The sequence below is a fragment of the Callorhinus ursinus genome, unplaced genomic scaffold (assembly GCF_003265705.2).
Source record: "Callorhinus ursinus isolate GAN/ISIS: 27379988/994484 unplaced genomic scaffold, GSC_fseal_2.0 scaffold36, whole genome shotgun sequence".
NCBI lineage: Eukaryota > Metazoa > Chordata > Mammalia > Carnivora > Otariidae > Callorhinus > Callorhinus ursinus.
Genome location: NW_027397098.1, coordinates 5,023,645 through 5,047,195, shown reverse-complemented (window position 1 = coordinate 5,047,195; position 23,551 = coordinate 5,023,645). Strand labels below are relative to the sequence as shown.

The following is a 23,551-nucleotide window of genomic DNA, read 5'->3' as shown; positions in this document are numbered from 1 at the left end:
GAGTCATTTTCTTAACTCAGATGTCCAAAGGCTCTACTTTGCCTCTCAGAACAAAATCCAGATTCTTTAGCTTAATATTCAATGCACTTCATGTTTCCTGACGCATTCTGCCTTCTTTCTTACCTCTCTCCAACATAAATTCCCCCACGTTCTTTATCCTATATGCCTTTCCACTTCTTAGCCATCTCCATTCCCAGCTCCTCCGTGACATCTGTCGAGACAACTCCAGCCTATCCTAATCTGAGCTCCTTCAACTCTCAGTATGGGACCCCTTGGACTCTACTGAACGTTTTATGACTGTGCAGTTTTGTGTAGGGACCATCCGCTCACATTGTAAGATCCTGCCTGGTGAAGACCTTGTCCTACATTCCTCTCAGCTCCACAGTTAACTGAATACTTATGAAATGATTTATTCCTACTAAGAAATGGAAATATGATTCTGTATATGCAATTTATTTATAACATTTAGTGCATTGAATTTTGCATGTATCGCCATAACACCGAGTATCAAGAAAGGAAGCACCTTTGAGATACATTGGGTAATGTACTGTATTACTATGTTTTAGAAAAAGTAATAGTTTCTTTTTTACTGATGAACACAACGAAGACTTGCTGGGGTTTTTTCTTAAGTTCCATTTAAGTGTGTACTTATGGTCAGTTCTATTAATTAGAACAGGAGTACATGGTTTAATTAACTAGCCTGCCAGTTGTCTTAAAAGGTACCATCTTGGTTGAGAGGAATGATTGAGTTGGTGTGATGGATCATGTATACAGCTTTTTCGTATTGGCAAAGTTAATCAAATGACAAGCCCTACTGAAAATGGACACATGGCATCCTTCCATATGAAAGGTGACATAGTGAAGTGGGAGGAGGTATGATCAAAGTTGTGGTGCCTCGCTCCTCCTCTTTGCCCTTCCTTCATCAGCGTTCTTTCTTGAAATATTTATCTTGGCTGAAAATCAGTGCCTGCATAGGACGACTGCATCATTTGCTAAGACTTCCATTACATGGAGGCTTTAAGGAGATACTGAATTTGCTTCTAGTAACCTCTTAGATGGCAGTGGTTTCACTAGTTAAAATTTGACCTACGATTAGTGTTTTTTGTAGCTGGTTATTAGTAACAGCTTGTACTTTAGCCTCTGTAAACCTCAATTCAGGTAAGCTTGAATTTATTTATCAACAGTCCCAGTTGAAAATGGAAGAGTGCTGATTCATGAGTATAAGTTTAATTATGGAGGATTTGGATTGCAAAAAATGGCGGAAATTAGGGACCAGCAGAAGATGGGAGCTATAGGATTCCAAATAGTGTTGAGTGATTACTGAACTTGGCATTGAGCTTTAATGGTTGAAGTGAGGTTGTGGGTATGTTGCGTATTAGAAATAGCGGGAACCTTTACTGGAGTCATGGGAAAAGTAGTTGAAGAAAATCTTAGTGCATTAGGGATTTTTAAAAATCTCAATAATTCTGGAATACAAATGCAGACCAAAAAAGGCTAATGACATTAGCTCTTGTACTTTTTTTTTTTTTTAAAGATTTCATTTATTTATTTGAGAGAGAGAGAATGAGAGACAGAGAGCATGAGAGGGAAGAGGGCCAGAGGGAGAAGCAGACCCCCCGCCGAGCAGGGAGCCTGATGTGGGACTCGATCCCGGGACTCCAGGATCATGACCTGAGCCGAAGGCAGTCGCTTAACCAACTGAGCCACCCAGGCACCCTCTTGTACTTTTTAAAAAATTTTTAAAAACAATTTTTTTTAAAGATCTTATTTATTTATTTGAGAGAGAGAGAATGAGAGATAGAGAGCATGAGAGGGAAGAGGGTCAGAGGGAGAAGCGGACTCCCTGCTGAGCAGGGAGCCAGATGTGGGACTCGATCCCGGGACTCCAGGATCATGACCTGAGCCGAAGGCAGTTGCTCAACCAACTGAGCCACCCAGGCGCCCTGTGCCTTTTTTTTTTTTTTTTTTAATGTCCCAGTGATGTCCAGTTCTCTCATCCCTTTTGCTGTAGGCTCTGGACTTTCCTTTTCAATTTTTGATGTGGTATAATGGATAAAAGACTGGATTTGAAGTCAGATACGCTTGAGCTCAAATTCTACCTTCTTCACTACCTATGTGACATCTTGCAATGTCAGTTTACTCTTTGAGCCTCAGTTTACTCTTCTGCAGCTAAGGATACCTATTTCAGTGTTGTAAGAGTTAAGTGCTGTGTGTGAAACTCTGAGCACAGTGTGTAGCAGAAGTTAGTTCTTGGGGCGCCTGGGTGGCTCAGTCAGTTAAGCATCTGCCTTTGGCTCAGGTCACGCTCCCAGGATCCTGGGATTGAGCCCTGCATTGGGCTGCCCTGCTAGGCAAGGAGTCTCCTTCTCCCTCTCCCTCTCTGCCCCTACCCCCCCTTGTGTGCGTGCGCATGCGTGTGCTCGCTCGCTCTCCATCAGACAAATAAATAAATAAAATTTTTAAAAAAAGTTAGTTCTCATTATCATAACTATCAATCTGTGACACTTACCTATCTTGGCAGTGATTTAGGAAAGGATCGGGAGAAAAACAGGACCAGAACAAGGATTTTTTTGTTTTGTTGTTGTTGTTGTTTTGTTTAGTGTTTTTTTTTTTAAGGAAGAAATACCCGGCGAAATAAATTTATTTAATAAAGATACTGTGTTTGAGATGGAAAGAGAGGGTATGATATAAAATGAACTCGGTTGCACAGCCTAGGTCTGAGTTTGCTGTACAGAATATAGTATTGTGGTACAAAGTCTTGGTTTTAAGGTGGTTATCTGTGAAGTTCCTAAGCTGAAGCTGTGAGGCAGGCATCACATTTTAATGGGGTTCAGAGGGACTCCAATTACGAAATTCTCTTTCTTGGAGTCTTCAGTCATTTTATCCAACATTCCCACGTGCTATAAGCATATGCTGCCTTGAGTGGAAGATTATTGGATCTGATCTGGATATTTTAGGGGAGGCTCTTTATGACCGGATGATGAGAAAGAACTCTACTGTCTTTATGTTTAAGTACTAAGTTTAGTTTATTTGCCTGTGTACTTCATGATGGTTAGTATGAACCCTTCCCGAAAATCAAACCCTTTCGCGCCCCTGCTGTGCTTGCTTATGGAGAGAATAAAGTCACTGATGTAGATATCCCTGTCATATTTTTTTTTCACTCCCCTATTAGCCTAGGTTCTTTTGGTCACAAGCAACAGAAACCAACTGTGGCTATCTAACGCAAAGAGGGGACTTTATTTGAAAGATACAAGGGTATCTCCCAGAACCGAAGGATATGTGCAGCAACCAAGACTCAGTGGGGGGAAGAAGACCAGAACTAACTCAGGGAATATTGGCAAAAGCTGCGCATGGGCCCACAGGGCACAGCTGTTAATGTACTCAGCTCCTCTGCCCCCCATAATGTGAGTCGGGGGTCCTCGAGACCACCCCCACATTTGGAGATTCACCAGAAAGACTCATGGCACTCAGCCTATAGTTGTATTCATGGCTCAGATTTATCACAGTGATGTAATAAGGATACATAGCGGGATCATAATGGGAAAAGGCACCTCTGGAGCCACCTTTGTGCAGGCTTTCTTATACTCTCTCCCCCATGAGGAGTGATACAGAATGCTCTCCTCTTCAAGTAACATAAACACAGTAATAGATGTGCAATGTTGCTAACCTGGAAGTCCATTAGAAGCTCTGCACCCAAGGTTTTTATCGGCAGATGTTCATGTAAGCATCCTCTGCATGTGCCAAAATTCCAGACTTCCAGAAGGAAAGCAGGTGTTCAGCATAAACCACATTGTTTGCACAAACAGGAGGCATAGTGAACCACCCTTATCTCCCAATCCCAGGTCATAAAGTCCGGAAAGATTAAATCGGACCCACCTCGACTCTGGTGTCTTTGCAATCCGTCAATTGGGAGGGAGGCAGAAGGGAATGAGCTAGACATGGCCTCGGGAACCCACTTCCTGGAATGGGAGGATGCAGTTCTCAGAAAAGAGGGGCTCTAAGGAAGAAGGATCCGCAGCAGCTCTTGTACTGTACATCTGAGGGCCCTGGAAAACTTTCCTCCTGAGGGTTCTGTGACTCGTATAATACGCTGACTCTCAGGACTTCACTCAGTTCATAACAAATGTTTCTTGAGCTTCTGCTCTGTGCCAGTCTCTTGAGCCAGAAGCCTGCCTTCAGTATTTTCCATTTCATTTTGAAGAAGAGTTGTGTATATGTGCTGTTGTTTTCCCTATTCTCTGTGGCATCTTAAGGATTTAAACACCAAATTAAATTCTTCTGAACTTCTATAGATACCCTAAGTACTAAATTGTTTGGGTGGTATGATGCCTAACATGAAGATACTCATTTTTCTTTTACAGTAATCCCTTGGTTTATTTATACAGTGATAGGAAGTTATTTTTATGAGAAATATATATATTCAATTGCGATGCTCGCATCCTTTTAAATCTTTAAATTTCACTATTTGCTACAAAAATAATACAGGTGAAGCACTTTTATCCAGTGCATTTGAAACTAGAACACATTAATTTCATGTCAGTTAATTTCAAAAAGGGTTATTAAAGCAAGGAGTATGATAAAGAAATGAGAGATGCTTTAAGTATTTTAACATATATTTATTTTTTTGTGTTTGCAAATTTTTTAAATTAAGAGCACTTATGGAAGTAATCTGAATACAACGTCTCTCTAGATTTTTATGATTTTCCCCCTAATATTTTACTTTCTCCCACAGCGACAGCCATAGGAACAAATATAACTGATTCTTACAGGCAAGAGGTCCACTGGTGGGGACGGGTATGCCAGGTGCACTGGAGAAAACCTACTAATCAAAAGTTTTCAGGGGCACCTGGGTGGCTCAGTCGGTTAAGCATCTGCCTTTGGCTCGGGTCATGATCTCAGGATCCTGGGATTGAGTCCCACATCCGGCTCCTTGCTCAGCGGGGAGCCTGCTTCTCCCTCTCCCTCTGTCTGATGTTCCCCCTGCTTGTGCTCTCTCTCTCTGTCAAAATAAATAAATAAAATCTTAAAAAAAAAAAAGCTTTCAGAGTGCAGGAGGCAACAAGTCAGTTAAATGGATACAATTTAAATTAAAGAGCTCTATACATGTTCACTGTGGAAAATTTAGTAAATATGATAAGCAAAAAACCAAAAATCAGGAATTTTAATATAGAATAATCCCTAAGTTTTTGGTCTACTTCCTTTGCGTATATGAAATATATATACACACATACATATATATGAAGTACATAGATACTAATATTATGCTATATAGACTATGTAATGAAATATGCATTATGTGTTATACACATACACTTTAACAAAGAACAGCCTCATGCTATGTATACTGTTTATAGTACTTTTTCATCTACATATACTGACACTTCCGTTAAGCTTCTCCTACAACATTGTCTTGTAATGGCTGTTGGCAAACGGAGATTAGTTGACAACACTGTGTCGTTGTGCCTCAGAGGACCAGAGGTTTGCAGAGTTAGAACACTAACATTTCAGGGCGCCTGGGTGGCTCAGTCGTTAAGCGTCTGCCCTCGGCTCAGGTCCTGGGATCGAGCCCCGCATCGGGCTCCCTGCTCGGCGGGAAGCCTGCTTCTCCCTCTCCCACTCCCCCTGCTTGTGTTCCCTCTCCGGCTGTCGCTGTCTCTCTCTCTCTCTCTCTCTCTCTCTCTCTCTCTCTCTCTCTCAAATAAATAAATAAATAAAATCTTTAAAAAACCCCAAACAACACTAACGATTCAGGAATGCGAATAACGATAGGGGAATGTCCCATGAGGAACTAGGCGGCTTCGACTCCACCTTCAATACCCGAGGGGTGGGTGTGGTGATGAGTAGCTTCACCTCCCGCTGTCCTCCGGGGGCTGGGGGGGGGGGGGGGGGGGCAAGCAGTTTCCAGTTAGGACAGGGGTATAAGGAAAGTTTAAAGAAGAGGGTAGGAATGCAGAGAGGTTTGTTAATCATGGAGCAGAATTCCAGAGGTGACAATGGAAGGATCTGGGAGGCAGAGGGAAGGGATACGGGATTGGGTCTGCCAGAAGAAACCAGAACAATGGAAGGAGGGTCCGAGAGAAAACAGATTGCCAGGCTGGGTGTAGGATGTACCTAGAGGTGCGGAGGGGACGGACCTCTTTCTCTGGCTCAGCCAGAATAGCAGTGGCCATGTGTTCTTGGGAGTGAGCAGCATACCTTGCGCCGATGCCCATGCCATTGCTCTAGAGTAGCATGAAAAGTCTGGTGGGCGGTGACCTCTGTGAGCTGACGTAGGTTCACTAAGAGAATGTTTTCAACAGGGCTACTAATTTGAGAACAGTGACGGTAACCCTACATATTTACTATTGGACTTGTCCCGCTAGAGGTGTAGTTTTGTACACGTTACTAGAAGCTGCGGAAAGTGCAGCGGATCACCCTGCAGGAGAAAACAGCCTGAGAAAAAGGCTCTGGGCAGACCTGCAGAGCACTAATATTTTAGAGATGGGCAAAGAAGAGGAGCTCCCGGCAAATGACTGAGGTTGAGTAGCCAGTGAGTTAGGAGAAAAGCGGGATCTTGCAAACAGAGCCCAGGAAAGAATGTGGGTTTTTTTTGTTGTTGTTGTTCTGTTGTGTTTTGTTTTTGGGGGGGGGTAGGGAGAATGTGTTTTTAAGGAGTGGCCATTGGGGACAATGCTTTGGACATGGTCTGTCTGGATTTTAGCCACAAATCTGAAGGTTTCCTACTTCATAACACAGCAGTTGAGAACTTCAGTAGGATTCGGAATAGAACCCTATAGCAATTCATATAACTACCCTCCAGACTGAAAGTGTGTTTTGATTGATGAGTTTATTAGCTTATTAGACATAGTATGGAACCTCCTAACTGTTGTATTAGTGCAAACGTATCTTTTACATATTCATTTCATCTCTGTTCTTTCCTGTGAGCCTGCAATCCTCTGACTACAAACCCAAGCACATGTGTAGCTCCTTGCATGGCAATAAATATTCATGAAATGGTCATTAAGTCATTCAAAATATGCTAACAATTTTCTCTGGGTTCTAAGAAGAAAAACACAAACTGAAAAAATGTTCAGAAAATGTGTGCCCTCAAGAGCAGATCTGCTTATCTTCAGAGATTTACACTCAGTTTGTAAGGTTGCCTTGATTAACTGAAGGTGAATTGATTGTGGGCGTGAAGGATTTTTTTTTTTCTTTAAAATTTGGAAGAACTTCCATGTGAAAAAGGGAAGAAAAGCAGTTTTTGGCTCAATATAAAATCACCAGTTGGATTCATTGAGAGAGAATGCCTCTCCTCCAAGCCGAGACTTAAGGGAACCACTCATTTAGGGCTTTATAAAGGGGATTTTTTTGTTTTGTTTTTGTTTGTTTGTTTGTTTGCATTATGTGAGTGACAAGATCATTTTAAAGATCTTTTTCTAGTGTAAGATTTCATGAGTCTATGAAATAACTAGGTACCTAGCCTTTAAGAAATAGAGAAGGAAATATAACATTGATTTTGTAGTTCTACCTATTTCTATTTTTTTTTTAAGATTTTATTTATTTATTTGACAGAGAGAGAGTTAGCGAGAGCAGGAACACAAACGGGGAGAGGGAGAAGCAGGCTTCCCGCTGAGCAGGGAGCCCGATGCAGAGCTCGATCCCAGGACCCTGGGATCATGACCTGAGCCGAAGGCAGACACTTAACAACTGAGCCACCCAGGCGCCCCTATTTCTATTTTTTATGTAAAATATATATTTTTAAAGATTTTATTTATTTATTTGCCAGAGAGAGAGAGAGAGAGAGAGAGAGAGCATGAGTGTACAAGCAGGGGGAGCGGCAGGTAGAGGGAGAAGCAGGTTCCCCACTGAGCAGGGAGCCCGATGCTGGACTTGATCCCAGGGCCCTGGGATCATGATCTGAGCGGAAGGCAAACGACTGAGCCACCCAGGCATCCCTTTTTATGTAAAATATTTAAAAATCTCAAATAATTAAGAGCACTATAATTATCCAGAATCTCAGCCTTCTAACAATTCTTTTCAGTTTGAGGTGTTTCCTTTTACGATCTATCAATGGGCATAGTTGTTTTTACAAAGGTACACTCATAGTTCTGTCTCCTTTTTTTTTTTCCTAGTGACTTTAGCTATCATGAGATAAATTTAAAGAAGTAAGTGTGTTTTCTTGGATTGTGGTAGTCTTTAATCCTGAGATGTGGTGGGTAGGAGCAATGCATTAAAAAAGTCTAAGCCTGCAAAGACTTACTTGAAAAAACTGATTTTTTTTTTTTTTTTTTGGTTTGTGGGTGTTTCCTAAATTGTTTGTACTGTTTTCTTTCCCCCTTGAATTAGTTGATCATGGCCTTGCCAGATTGGTGACAATATACTGTGAACATGGTCATAAAGCTGCCAAAATCAACCCCCTCTTCAGTGGACAAGCCTTGCAGGAGAATGTGCCTGAAATCCAAGCTCTTGTGCAGACCCTGCAGGGACCCTTTAATACCACAGGTAAAGCTCTTTGACACTGACTGTCCATGTGACAGTTAACTGCCAACACGAGGTAGGGCTCCTTTCTCTGTTCTTGAAGAATCCACATGCCCACTGGAGCTGCGGCTTCCAGGGGATGTGAGTTGACAGTGAGGGGCACATTCAAGCACTAAGATGACCTGTCTTGAGGTTCTAGAATAGTCTTTCAATAGGGCCCATTTCCTCTGAGTTTAAAAACATATTCACCAAAGAAGACATACAAATAGCCAACAGATATATGGAAAGGTATTCAGTATCACTTATCATCAGGGAAATGCAAATCAAAACCATAATGAGATATTATCATCTCACACCAGTTAGAACGGCTATTAAAAAGACACCAGATAACAAGTGTTGGTAAGGATGTGGAGAAAAGGGAGCCCTCGTGTACTGTTGGTGGGAACGCAAGTAGGTATAGCTACTGTGGAAAACAATTTAGAGGTTCCCTCAAAAAATTAAAAATAGAATTACCATATGATCCAATAATCCCACTTCTGAGGATTTATCCAAGGGAATTGAAATCAGGATCTTGAAGAGTTATCTGTATTCTCATGTTTATTGTGTAATTATTAGAATAGCCAAAATATGGAAACAACCAAAATGTCCATCGTTGGACGAATGAATAAAGAAATGCAGTGGAGGGGCACCTGGCTGGCTCAGTTAGTAGAGCATACAACTCTTGCTCTTGGGGACATGAGTTCAAGCCCCACATTGGGCGTAGAGCCAACTTAAAAAAAAAAAAGAAAGAAAATGCAGTATGTGTACAGAATGGACTATTATTCAGCCTTAAAAAAGGAGGAAATCCTGCCATTTGGGATAACATGGATGAACCTTGAGGGTATTATGCTAAGTGAAATAAAACCAGTCACAGAAGGACAGATACTGCATGATCCCACTGTATGAGGAATCTAAAGTAGTCAAATTCGTGCTTGCTTCAGCAGCACAGATACTAAAATTGGAGTGATATAGAGAGGATTGACATGGCCCCTGCACAAGGATAGCATGCAAATTCATGAAGCATTCTGTATTTAAGAAAAATAATGAAATAAAATAGTCAAACTCCTCGAACCAGTAGAATAATGGTTCCCAGGGTCTGGAGAGGGGTGGGAAAGGGAAGGTGTGGGTCAAAAGGTACAAAGTTTCAGTTATGAAAGATAATTAAGTTCTGAAGATCTATACAACACGGGGCTTATAGTTAACAATATCATATTGTATACTTAAAACTTTGGTAAGAAAACAGATCTTATGGTCAGTGCTCTTTCCACAAGAGAAAATAAATTGTTTCAAAAATGAGTAAAAAAATTCCAAGTCCTGAAATAAAAAAAAAAAAGTCAGACTCCCATTATGTGCCAGACACTTTATATCCATTATGTCAATTAATTCTCATACCTACTGCCTAAAGAAGTTACTGGTAGGAAAACAGACACTCAGAGAACTTAAGCAGCTCATAGCGAGAAAGTGGCAGAGGTAAGGTGACAACCCACATCACCTTCCATTTCTGCAGCCTGAACTTTTTCTGCCTTTTTTCTTGCCCCTGGGAACTTAAAGTTGGGGATGGATAACCCATCAGGATCCTGGGCTCCTACCTCATGTCATATTTTATTTTACTTTTTATTTTATTTTATTTTATTTTAATTTTTATTTATTATTATTATTTGTTAAAGATTTTATTTATTTATTTGAGAGAGAGAATGAGAGAGATCACACGAGAGGGGATAGGGTCAGAGGGAGAAGCGGACTCCCCGCTGAGCAGGGAGCCCGATGCGGGACTTGATCCTGGGACTCCGGGATCATGACCTGAGCCGAAGGCAGTCGCTTAACCAACTGAGCCTCCCAGGCGCCCTTATTTATTATTTTTAAAGATTTTATTCTTAAGTAATCTCTCTACCCAACATGGGGCTCAAATTCCTAGCCCCGAGGTTGAGAGTTACACGCTCTTAGGACTGAGCCAGCCAGGTGACCCTCATGTCATTTTTTTAAAGTTAATCTTAAGCCAGTGTCAAATTCTGGTACATGCATCAATTAGTAATGTCTGGTAATTTATTGCAGTGTAATAAACCATTCCAAAAGGTAGTGACTTTTAAGGGCACAACAATTTTGTTACCTTTCAGTTCTAGGATTTGACTGGACTCAGCTAGGTAATTCTCAGTTCAGAGTCTCTGAGACAAGAATCTATGCTACTATCATAATTTAAAGGGCCCGTCAGGAGTGGAAAAGCTGTGTCATCCCTGTCCCCTTGTTGTGCCTTATTCTTGCTGAGTCTACATACAGGTCCCTGATACTGTGTCAACTCATACGTCCATAACTTTGCATGGAATACCCTTCCATCTACCTGATCAACCTAGCACAGTCCTGTTGATTTTTAAGCATTCAACAGGCACCGCCTGCGCTGCAAGGCGGAGCTACCCAGAGCTTTAGCCGTTTTAAACTATACACTTCAGTGGCATTAAGTATATCCACAGTGTTGTGCAACCATCAAGTTAGTTCCAGAACATTTTTATCACCCCAAAAGGAAATCTTGTGCCTACTTAGCAGTTACTCCCCATTTTGCCGTCTCCCCAGTCCCTGGCAACCACGAATCTCCTTTCTGTTTCTATAGATTTGCCTATTCTTGACATTCTGTATAAATAAAGTCACAGTACGTGGCCTTTTGTGTCTGACTTTTTTCACTTAGCATAACGTTTCCAAGTTTCACCCATATTGTAACATAAATTGGTACTTTATTCCTTTACGTGGCTGAGTCATATTCCATCGAATGGCTACATCACATTTGGTTTATCCTATCAATGGACATTGGGTTATTTCCTATCTCATGTAATCTTAGCAACTCTCCCCTGAGGTGCTTGGACTGTTCCCGTTTTATAGCTTAAAATGGGAGGCAGAGAAGCCAAGCAACACACAAAGCAATATCTATAACTTGAATGGTCAGTCAGTATCAAAGAGCTGAAGTTTATTGTAAGAAACCATAAGCAATAATAAAGTAGGTGTGTAGGTTTAGGCAAATGACTGATAATTGATTTGGTGCTGAGCTATTGATAGATTACAAACCATCCCTTGTTTTGACTGAGGGCTGGGTAGATTTCCTTTTACCTTAAAATATTGCTTTGCTATCAATATTAATTCACATTAAGACCAACTCTTCAATGGTAGAATTGCTTTATAGCTATTAATAAGACTTGAACATTTGGGAAGATATTTCAGATAAAGGTAGGACCTCTGATTTCTAGCTATAAAGCAGATGAATGTCAGGTTCCAATTTTTATTTTGAAATTACAATAGAATCAAAATCTGGCATAAAGCAAAGATTTAATTCCCTCTCCTAGTATGACTACTTCATGGCCTTTGACCATATTTCTAGTTTTGCCTTTAGAAAAATCTAGATAGCCATTGATGATGACCCGAGTTATCCAGAACAAAATGCTCTGAATTGAAATATTTTGTATGTTCTATAATTAATTACGTGGTTGATTGCTTTTTAAAATGATCCCTTTGATTCCATTTTGTAGGATTATTGAACATGGGGAAGGAGGAGGCCTCTCTTGAGGAAGTATTGGCCTATCTCAACCAAATCTACTGTGGGCAAATTTCTATTGAAACCTCCCAACTTCAGAGCCAGGAGGAGAAAGACTGGTTTGCCAAGCGATTTGAAGAACTGAAAAAAGAGACTTTTAGCACAGAAGAGCGAAAACACCTGTCAAAACTAATGCTAGAATCTCAGGTATAAAAGTACCAGCTAATATCAATGGAGTAGGATGGCTCATTTTCTATAAAGATACATAAATATTGAAGAGAGGGAATTAAAGCATTTACTTACCCCAGATATCCCCTTGCCTCAACACAACAGACAATATAACACACACCACTTGGTTCTAAGTAGAAAAAAGTAGATCACCAAACACCAGAGCTACTGGTTCTCCTCTGAGTCAAAATACTTTTTATGTATTTGCCTACTCACTCTCTAAAAGACTGCAAAATCCTTAAGATCTCTTTCTATTACCTCAAGTGATCAGAGAAAGCTATGCATGAAAGCTCTTGGTACAAGTAAATGGAATTGAATCTGTCAGGGCTCGGATCAGGCTCCGGCATGTCAAGATGACAAACTATTCCCAGTCATTTGGATAGTTGGATGGCTTGCCCACATTGATGAGATAGTACTGTAGAGCCGGCTACTAAAACTCAGGGGCTAGGAGGGGTGGAATCGAAGGCCCAGCCCTTGCTTTAGAAGAACACATGCCTTCCCCCCGCCCACCCCCCAGAGGAATACATTCTAAGAGGCTTTCTCTGGGGCTAAGTTATTCTACCACCACGTTATTTTCTCTGCATTCCCACTGCTGCCTGGCGTCCTTGGCAAGGTGTTCCTGCCATGCTCCGGACTAATTAACGCCTGTCTCTGGAGTATGTCATGAAGGGGCATTGCTGCAGCCGCTTGAAGTAGTATAGGGTCCTCCCACAACACTCATAAACGTGTCTGACTTGGACCTGAGTAGCTGGCTCTCTTCCTGCAACAGATGTGTCTGACGTGATGTTCCACAGGAGTTTGACCACTTTTTGGCCACCAAGTTTGCCACAGTGAAGCGGTATGGGGGTGAAGGAGCCGAAAGCATGATGGGCTTTTTCCACGAGTTGCTGAAAATGTCAGCCTACAGCGGGATAACGGACGTGATTATTGGCATGCCCCACCGAGGGAGGCTTAATTTATTGACAGGCCTTCTGCAGTTCCCTCCAGAGGTAAGATACTTTGTCTGATGCACAATTGACTGTAACAGAATAGAACTGATAGTAATAATTCCTTTTAGAAATCCGAGTAAACATCTGCGCAGTTGGTCCAAGAGGTAGCCTAATGAATTGTTGGATAGATCTGGTACTGGGGTTGATTTTCTGTGTCCTCTTATATGGATTCTTTCTTCTCTCGGGGAAGCTAAAGTTCAGTTTGTTTTCTCAAGGATGACGTGAATACATAATTTCTGTTCTTTGAAGCACGCTTCCCTAATTTAATAGAAATCGTTCAAGCAAACATTAAGGTCTGTGCAATTATTTATAATTTTACCTTCCAAGAAGTCCATTTTACCTTCCAATTATGTGCAGAGTTTATACTTAGCATACTGTACTAAAACTAATAATACATTGTTATCCTGGGAGACCACCACATGAGAAGTTTTATAGGTAAGTGGATCTTGGTGTTCCTGTTCCGTCCAACTCAGCTGCTCTATCAGTCTCTCAAAAGACTGGAGAGTTAGGGCTGCAGATTTTTTTTTTTTTTAAAGATTTTATTTATTTATTTGAGAGAGAGAATGAGAGAGAGAGAGAGCATGAGAGGGGGGAGGGTCAGAGGGAGAAGCAGACTCCCCACTGAGCAGGGAGCCGGATGTGGGACTCGATCCCAGCACTCCAGGATCATGACCTGAGCCGAAGGCAGTCGCTTAACCAACTGAGCCACCCAGGTGCCCATGGGCTGCAGATTTAATGTCCGGGAATATCAGAGTGACTTGCAGTTTAATCAGATCGTGGCTGCTATGTGTGGATAAACCTCACTACTGATCTTGGCCAGGAGATTAAAAGTAATTCTAAGTGTTAAAGGGACTATGAGAGTTAATGGAGTGAATAGAGCCCACGGAAGGATGTTTACCCTTAAACCACTAGAAAGTACACATGACGTCATGTCTTGGGGCCAAGCTTTACCACTGTTTCTCGGACCTCAGTTTTTCTCATGCGAGAGAGATTGATAATCAGCTCTAGAAAGACAGTATTTTCGAAAAGGCAGACAACAGAATAAAGTGATTGACAGATGGAGGAATGTCCTTAAACACAGGCAGAAATCCCTAAACCAGAAATTGCATTCCGAAAATACTGCAGACAAAAACATGACTCAGAGATGCTGGATTATAAATGATCATATTTGTGAGAAACATGGATGTACCCATACTAAGTATGTGTGCTCCTATTTGTCAATAGGTCAGTAAGAAGCTTTTGGGTTATTCAAACCATTGGATAAATGAGGATAACATGCTGTTTTTGGTAACTACCTTGGCCTGAGACCTGGCTTCGTTACTTACTAGCTGAGGACCTTGAACAATTTAGTTAATTTCTCTTGCTTGTGCATTTTAAAAATGGGTAGTAATGGTTATATCTAGGTAGACTGAAAATGAAGTGAAATTGGACAGCAGAATTTTTTAGGCGTGACTTGAGCTAATCCTGGATGTCATCTTGTGTCTAAATGGGATTATGTTCTAGTCTATCATTTTCCTGTCTACCTCTTTTTTTTTTTAAAGATTTTTTTTTTTTTTAGAGTTTATTTATATATTTATTTGACAGAGAGAGAGAGCACATGCACTAGGGAGCATAAGCAGGGAGGGGCAGAGGGAGAGGGAAAAGCAGACTCCCTACTGAACAGGGAGCCCAACTCGGGGCTGGATCCCAGGACTCTGGGATCATGACCTGGGCTGAAGGCAGATGCTTAACCGAGTGAGCCACCCAGGCGCCCCAAAGATCTTATTTATTTAATTGAGAGAGAAAAAGAGAGCATGAACGGGGAGGGGGGAAGGGGCAGAGGCAGGCTCTCCACCTGAGCAGGGAGCTCGACACGGGGCTTCATCCCAGGACCCTGGGATCATGACCTGAGCTGGAGGCAGATGCTTAAACAGACTGAGCCACCCTGGCACCCCTTTCCTGTCTACCTTTAACAAGATTCATAAAAAGTTATTTTGGAGAATATATTCTAACAGGTGTATTTAAGAAAAATTATTTTGCATATTACAAGGCAGAGGTAACTTACTATGTAACATCTTACTATCTTACTGTCTACATGTCTAACTAGTCGTGTTAGACCCTTCTCAGAGTGTTGGTATTTCATTTGATGGTGAAGATCTCCAAATAGTTCTGTGCATTTAAGCAGTTAGAAGCTTGTGCCTTTCTTTTTAAAGAATGCATGGTGATCATAGTTACACAAGCATGTGTGTCAGCTTCTTTCAGTTGTATGATTTAAACTAACCACCTCTTCTCTGGTCTCCACTGTGATAAAAGACATTTTCTCTTGTATGTTTATTCATAACAGCTGATGTTCCGTAAAATGAGAGGCTTAAGTGAATTTCCGGAAAATGTTTCAGCCACTGGAGATGTCCTGTCTCACTTGACCTCCTCGGTTGACCTGGACTTCGGCGCGCACCATCCCCTCCACGTGACCATGCTTCCTAACCCCTCGCACCTGGAAGCTGTCAACCCTGTGGCCGTGGGGAAGACTCGAGGAAGGCAGCAGTCTAGACAGGACGGGGACTACTCTCCAGACAGTTCGGCTCAGCCTGGGGACAAAGTCGTTTGCTTACAGGTACTTGTAGCTTCAGGAAGTGAGGCCAGAGGCTGAGGAGAGCAGGAGGAAGGGAAGGGAGATGGTAGACATTCAAGACGAAATTGAGATTAACTTTTGGGAAAAGAAGATTCCGGGCTTGTTTTTAAAATTAATAGCAGGTATGAGGTCTAGTCTCAAGGCAACTGACTTTTTAGACCGAGGTTTCACTGTGTTGTTGGTTTTTTTTTTTTTTTGAAGAACCACTTTAAAATTTTTAAAATTTAAATTCAATTAATATATAATGTATTATTGGTTTCAGAGGTACAGGTCTGTGATTCATCAGTCTTATATAACATCCTCCAGTGCTCATTATACATGCCCTCCTTCATGCCCATCCCCCAGTTACCCCATCCCCCGACCCCCTCCCCTCCAGCAACCCTCAGTTTGTTTCCTATGCTTAAGAGTCTCTTATGGTTTGTCTTGTGTTTTTCTTTCTTGAGTTGTGCATGTTATTTAAGGGAGTATCGACTGGTAACCCTGATGCTTTTCAGAGGACAGATGTCATTACTTTTAGGAAACTACGTGGTATCCATATATCTAACAGGGCTTGCTTGTTTGTTTTACGGTAAAGGTCTTGGGGTGCCTGGGTGGCTCAGTCAGTTAAGCATCTGAGTCTTGGTCTGAGCTGAGGTCTTGATCTCAGAGTTGTAAGTTCAAGCCCCGTGTTGGGCTCCATGCTGGGTGTAGAGCCTACTTAAAAAATAATAATGAAATAAAATAAAGGTCTTTGGCATTAAGGCAGCCAATACTAATTATGAGCGTGGTTCTTGCTTCCTTTACCCACCCCCACCCCTAGTCACCCCCCGTTACCCCCCAGTTTTGCTAACCCAACAGCCTGGAGGTTTGGACTATGGGTCACATTTTTTTTTTTCTATGAGTATTCATTTAAATATGAACTTTTAACTACTGGGCAGTAATTAATTCTGCGTATCAGTAACTAAGTCTTTAAGCCCCACAGGAATAGGTAACTCTATAAGGCAGGAGAATATTTGGCTGCTTATCCAAATAACAACTGTATCTTATTATCGCATGTAATTTCTCATGGGCCAGAAACTTGTAGTAAGTAAATTGGGGGTAGCAGCATTGCCTTTGACTACACTATGGTATTTTGAAATGGAAATGTTACATTGTTAGCCATTCTCTTTACCTTTCACTTGACTTAATTCATGATACTCTAAAATATTTCTATCATTCACGTTCGCCCAGCGCGTGAAGCAGGTCTTCACATGGGCTCTAGAAGTAAGTAACTTCTTTAAAGTGATGAGAGACTGACTGCCCTCTTTTGTCTACTTTGTGTTCCAAAATTATTTTGCCCTGCTGTGTCTGTACATGTCTTGCCTTGTTCAAGGATATAATTCTAATTTCTTCTGAGAACTCTAAATTTGGAGCCTATAATATCACGGTGGGTGAGATTCTGGATGCTACTTTTTCTGCCCGTCTTCTGTTTATCTGGGTCCAGAGCCTGGTGAAGGTAGATTGTCCTTTGTGATGGGTACGTGTGTCTAACCCCCTGGCTGTGTTTGGCTGAGTAGCTCCCACCTCACTCAGCATTTGTTTGTGCTTATGGACCCTTACTCCCAAAAAGCTTTCTGGGGCATAGTGAAGTGGTTTCTCTTGTGATTTAAGAAGAAAATAAAATTAGCAAATGGCACATGTGCGCTTTCGTGCCAAGAATCCAAAGACCATGATAAAACGATGCAAGTTAAGAGCAGATGTTATGTTCCTTTTTTGAGAAATTTTTGTTTGAGTATAGTTGAGGCCAGATGTTAGGTTCTTTTTTTTTTAGAGGGAGAGAGGGAGGGTGAGAGAGAGAATCTTAAGCAGGCTCCACCCCCAGCGCTGGGCGTGGAGCCCGGTGGGGGTCTCCATTCCACAACTCTGAGATCCTGACCTGAGCCGAAATCAAGAGTCAGATGCTTCACAGACTGGGCCACCCAGGTGCCCCCCTCCCCCAGATGGTATGTTCTTACCACTGCCTCTACTGTAACATTTTTCTAAAGGAGCAGAAGAGGCACAAATCCCTCCCTCTTCCTTGCTTTACGGAACTCCTCTTAACACCACTGTCCCCCAAAAATCCCCTCATCAAGGGGGAGCGTTCAGATGCCCAGAGCCCCGGGACCTGGTGGCTAAGGGTTGGACTTTACAGCATAACATGGTGCAGAAAAGACATAGACTCGAGTTCAAATCCTGCCTTTGCTGCTTTCTGGCTTGGTGTGCTTGGTTCTGTTACCGAGGTTCTCTGAATATCATAGGTAAATGGGAGTGTATTCCATTCTTCCTAGTGTTCTAAAAATTAAATGAGAGCATGTACATAATAAGTTCCTTGATCCAGGAGAAAGGCTTGGAGGGGTAGAGAAATACGTAGAAAAAAACCTGGAGGTACCATAGAAGGCCCAGTGTCTACTCCAGTGTGAAATATGCACTCTTGGTGAACCTTGGTTTTCTCATCTGTAAAAAGGACAGTAGTGACTTCCTTATCCGCACCGCCCCCCCCCCCCCCCCCACTGAGTGGATTGATGCTGTGGAGATAATGTGCGGGTATTCGTTATTACTAGGTGTAGGGACTCCAAAATGGGAGTCATCTCTATAGACCCTGGCCAAGGGAAGGTGTGGCCTGGAATTGTTACTTCTGCAAAGGAGTGCTTCCTTTCTTAGCCAAAATATTCTATTTACATAAAAAAATGACTATTTTAAGGACATTTTTAATGTCCTTTAAAAAAATCTACTTCCAAGTATTCTTTCTTTACTCGTATTTAGGTCTTTTACTTCTGTTATTTTTAGAGTTCCAATGGTCACGCTGTTAGGGCATCTCAGATCATTTTAGTTTTTACTCCGGCATTTTGACTGTTTCTGATATTAGCGTTTTATTTAATTTATTTTTTACTGCAATATATTGAACAATAACGTTATGTAAGTTTACGGGGTATAATATGTTGATTTGACAGGTAATATCCTTTTAGCCTGAAGTCAGTAGAACTCATATCTTCTTCTAAGATTTTCTAAGATCTACAATTCCCTCATTATTTGCTTTCAACTTTTCTAAAAGAGATTTCACTTTTTCTCTACCACTTCCTGTCCGTCAGGTTTTGTGATGATGTTGTGACCTAGCAGACTTCAAATGTTCTGGAAGAATAGCACATTTCAGACGTTGTGTGGTAGTATTTTGTTGGTTCCAAAGCATCCTTTCACCCACTTGTGAGAGACTCCCCACCCCCCCGCCCCACCTCCTGTCTTTGCAGTCACATCACGCTCCTTTATGTTTATAGTGGTGGCCAGCACACCCAGTGGGGATCAGGGGATGCAAGCTGCACGCGGACTCTTTTCAGGGGCGGGATGATTGGGGAAGAGAAAAGGTTCAAAGCTGTGCACTGTTCCTCGTGTCTTGCGGGCCGTTTTTGTGAAAACTGTGCTGGAGCTGATTTTCCTTCTATACCTCCAATAGCCCTTCCTTCTGTGGTGCTGCTGTTTGTTCTAGAATGTTGATGGGTATATTAGAAATGATGGGTATGAATGATAATGTGGGCGTGGGTAGAATGGATCAGCTGGTGGTGGCCACAAGAGGAAAAGGGCTTTGAAACCTGCTTGAGATCAGCCTAACCATTCTAGAAAATCCTGTACAGAACCAGCAGAGTTTTGGGAAGGCAGAGGAGCAGTGAGAGTGTGGTTGTTTTTATTCCTGTTATTATTTGAAAACAATTTATTCCAATTAGAAACATAAATTTCTACACCCCTTATGTTCATTTTCTCGTTTTCTCCTCCATGATTTAGGTTCACGGTGATGCATCTTTCTGTGGTCAGGGGATTGTTCCCGAAACATTTACGCTGTCTAATCTCCCACATTTCAGAATTGGTGGGAGTGTCCATCTGATTGTCAATAACCAGCTGGGTTACACCACTCCTGCAGAAAGAGGAAGGTCTTCCTTATACTGCAGTGATATCGGTATGTGACACAGGGAGGCGGCCCTAGAGAAACATCTAGTTCACTTGGAAGAGTGAACCTCGCTGGTTATCCCGTTTTAAATTTTGGATCAGATATGGTCAGTAGTCACCAACAGTGTTACTAATATTCCTTTAAAAGTCTGAGTGTGGGGGCGCCTGGGTGGCTCAGTCGTTAAGTGTCCGCCTTTGGTTCAGGTCATGATCCCAGGGTCTTGGGATCGAGCCCTTCACTGGGCTCCCTGCTCCGCGGGAAGCCTGCTTCTCCCTCTCCCACTCCCCCTGCTTGTGTTCCGGCTCTTGCTATCTCTCTCTCTGTCAAATAAATAAATGAAATCTAAAAAAAAAAAAAAAGTCTGAGTGTGATCTTGGAATCCGAGGAAGTAAGACAAGAGTGGAACTGAGAGGGTGCCATCTTAAATTGTCCAAGTATCCAGTTGAATGATCTGGTAAAAACCAAAGATCAGTACAGTTGATACAACACCAGAGTACTCGTCTTTAGGAGATTCAGACCTGGGGTACCCAAAACCCCAGTCAAGATGGTATATTCAGTCAGTGAATTTGGCTAAGTGGTCTTGGTTAGAAATCAGATGTGAGGAAGCAAAGTTGACTCGTTTTACCCTGGAAATTGGGCAGAATTAAGAGAAAGGCAGGCTTTTTTACCCATCATCCAGTTCATGAGTTACAAAAACTGTTAGGTGGTAGGAACTATTCCGTTTTTGCACCCAGACCCTATCCTGGATGCCTTTTGGGGCTATCTCTGTGAATTTTCTTTTAAAGTTCATTTATTCTTAAGTAATCTCTATACCCAGTGTGAGGCTCGAACTCAGGACCCCAAGATCAAGAGTCCCTTGCTCCTCCAACTAAGCCAGCCAGAGGTCCCTATGAATTTTTTGTGATTAGTTTGATAGAGATACTGGGAACACATTCTAGGACTTCTCTTTTATTAACTCATGTAATCTTTACAACATTGCTAAGAGGTAGGAGCTATTATCTCAGTTTTATAGATAAGAAGACTGAGCTTTATAACTTTACCAAGGTCACAGAGTAAGTTGCAGAGCTGGGACATGACCTCTTTCCTGTCAGCTGGACTCCAAAGTATGGGTTCTTAACAAACCAGCCAAACCATCTCTGAGTATGTGGGCTGCCTCCCCACACAGGCAACAGGACTTGGAGGTGGGCTAATGTCATTTGGGGATAGCCGGCTGGTTTCATCTGTCTTCTCTGTTTCAGGGAAGCTTGTGGGCTGCGCCATCATCCATGTCAATGGAGATAGCCCAGAGGAAGTGGTCCGTGCCACACAACTGGCTTTTGAATACCAGCGCCATTTCCGGAAGGATGTGATTGTTGATTTGTTATGCTACAGGCAGTGGGGCCACAATGAGCTGGACGAGCCCTTCTTCACCAACCCAGTCATGTACAAAATCATCAGGTGTGATTTTAAACCTCTGTTGAAGATCCCCTCACCCCCATAGTGCTCACATTATTTTACTATTTTTATTAGACACTCTGAGGTAGGGTGACCAACTCCCTGGGTTGCCTGGTACATAGAACTTCCAGTGCTAAAACTGGGACAGTCCTGAGCAAACTGGGATGGTCACCCTATGGGTCCCAGGAAAGCTCCCCATATTCTTCAAACTCTACTCATTTGCTCATTGAATAAACAAAGGCAGTTTACCAACCCCACTTGGCAGATGGGAAACTGAAGTAGGAGGACTTGGGCAGAGGCCGTACCCTGAAGCTACTTAGTATACCATCGACAGGACCAGAAGCAGATCCTCCATGATTCGCTTGGTGCCTCGGCAAGTAATATGATGGATTGTAAGGAATCTTGAGAATCATACCATCCAATATGGAGGCCACTACCATACGTGGCTACTGAACACTTGAAATGTGGCCAGTCCTGCTGGAGAGGGGCTGTAAGTGTAATATACACACCAGATTCCAAAGACTTCATCTGACAAAAAAAATGTAAACTATCTCAATAGTTATTTTTATGTTGGTAAAGTATTGAAGTGACCATATTCTGCCTATATTGGGTTAAATAAATATGTTATTAAAATTAATTCCACCTATTTTTTTTTAAGCCTTTTCTAATGTGACCACTAAGAAATTTTTAATTACGCATTGGTTCATACTACATTTCTGCTGGACAGCACTGGGATAGAAGATTAATGTGACAGAGAGGAACGTGTTACTTTGGAATTTTTGTTTTGATACTAGAGAGTACAACAGAGCCACTTCCCCCCTTCTTCATAGGTATAAATGAAAGCAGAGGAATAAATTGCGTGACATTTTACAGGTCTTTCTGGTCATAGGTAGCAGACTGCTCTTGGAAGAGCAAGTCTGGGTTCTCTGTTTAGCTTTGAATTTAGCTGCTGAGTGGCTTGATGTGGCTCAGGGCCCCATTAAAAAAGATTTATCTGGTCTACCTTACTTTTGTCAGGACTAAATACGATAAAGTATGTGAGCAAGCTTTGTAGTTTAAAGTATTATGTGAACATAGAGTGGCATTATTACTGTTGTAAAATTGGGATACTGATTATTATAGTTCCTGGATTATTAAAGCCACCGGAAACAGATGTTGGCGACTTTGAGTTCAATACTTTTTGAAATAAAGGGGTAGACAATGTAGGTCACTTTTATAAATAACTGTCCAGAATGTACCAATTCATAGAGAAACTCTACTAATTATTTCTACCTTGATGTAGCTGAAAGCCTATAAAGAGGAATTTGTTTTTTTCTTGCTTACTTGGGAGAGGTTGTTACTCACCATTGCCTTAAACAAAAAATAAGGTATTGGAGTGAAAGTTACATAAATGGATCATTTTAAAGTGAACAATTCAGAGGCATCTAGTACACTCAACAATGTTGTGCAACCACCCCCGCTGTCTAGTTCCAGAATGTGCCCTGCGTGCCTTCTTATGGTGATGATGCTCTGTGATACCTTTGACGGTGACTGTGTCTCATTCTTCAGTTGTTGCAAATCAGATGGCCTTTTTTCCCCTGTTTCCTGGACAGAGCCCGAAAGAGCATCCCAGACACCTATGCAGAGCACCTGATTGCTGACGGACTCATGACTCAGGAAGAGGTGTTGGAAATCAAATCCTCCTACTACGCGAAGTTAAATGACCATTTAACCAACATGGCGCACTATAGCCCCCCGGCCACCAACCTGCAGGCCCACTGGCAGGGCCTGGTCCGGCCGCCAGCCTGCATTAGCACCTGGGACACGGGTGTTCCCCTCGACCTCCTGCGGTTTATTGGCTTGAAGTCCGTGGAGGTGCCAGAGGACCTCCAGATGCACAGTCACCTTCTGAAGATGTATGTTCAGGTAGGGAGCCTTATGATTTCCAGTGACTGTTTGTCTCGTGCAGCAGAGAAATCGGCATTGATCTGGTCTTTCCGGTTGGCTAACGAATTTGGGAGTTACTGATTGTGGGTCGCCAGGTGGTGGGAGCCGATCCTGGTGATGTTTTGGTGCTGATAGTCACTGAACTCCGATTTGTCCCTTTCTCCTTTTTTTTTTTCTTCTTCCCTTCCTACCCACATACATGGTTTGGTCCTGAGAGTCAATGCAGATTTGGTCTGCTTCTCATTTCCCTCCATTTATTTATTTATTCGTACATGTTTAATACATCACATGCATGTGGACTACGTGCCCATTATCATAGATACGGCGGCACAGGAATGCCTGTTTCGATTTTTCTGACCAGTGAGCAGAAAACACTTTCATTTTGGGGAGTAGCTTAAATAAAAATGAATAAAAGTCAA

At 42.1% G+C, this 23,551-nt stretch overlaps 1 protein-coding gene and 1 non-coding gene across 7 annotated transcripts in view; both read left to right on the top strand.

Annotated features, from left to right (window-relative positions):
- Positions 1-23,551, top strand: part of DHTKD1 (dehydrogenase E1 and transketolase domain containing 1) — a 56,075-nt gene that overhangs the window by 6,886 nt on the left and 25,638 nt on the right. For all 6 annotated transcript variants that reach the window (XR_012374571.1, XR_012374570.1, XR_012374572.1 and 3 more), the window contains exons 2-8: positions 8,326-8,481; positions 12,006-12,217; positions 13,033-13,227; positions 15,551-15,820; positions 19,610-19,781; positions 21,011-21,209; positions 22,799-23,111. Coding sequence is in view for 3 of the 6 variants with exons in the window: in XM_073879914.1 (XP_073736015.1) it covers positions 8,326-8,481; positions 12,006-12,217; positions 13,033-13,227; positions 15,551-15,820; positions 19,610-19,781; positions 21,011-21,209; positions 22,799-23,111 (1,517 nt within the window). In the remaining 3 variants the exon portion in view is untranslated. The remainder of the gene's footprint in view (positions 1-8,325; positions 8,482-12,005; positions 12,218-13,032; positions 13,228-15,550; positions 15,821-19,609; positions 19,782-21,010; positions 21,210-22,798; positions 23,112-23,551) is intronic.
- LOC112810146 (U6 spliceosomal RNA) lies at positions 9,425-9,531 on the top strand. The gene has a single exon (XR_003204773.1). It is a non-coding gene; the product is annotated as a U6 spliceosomal RNA (small nuclear RNA).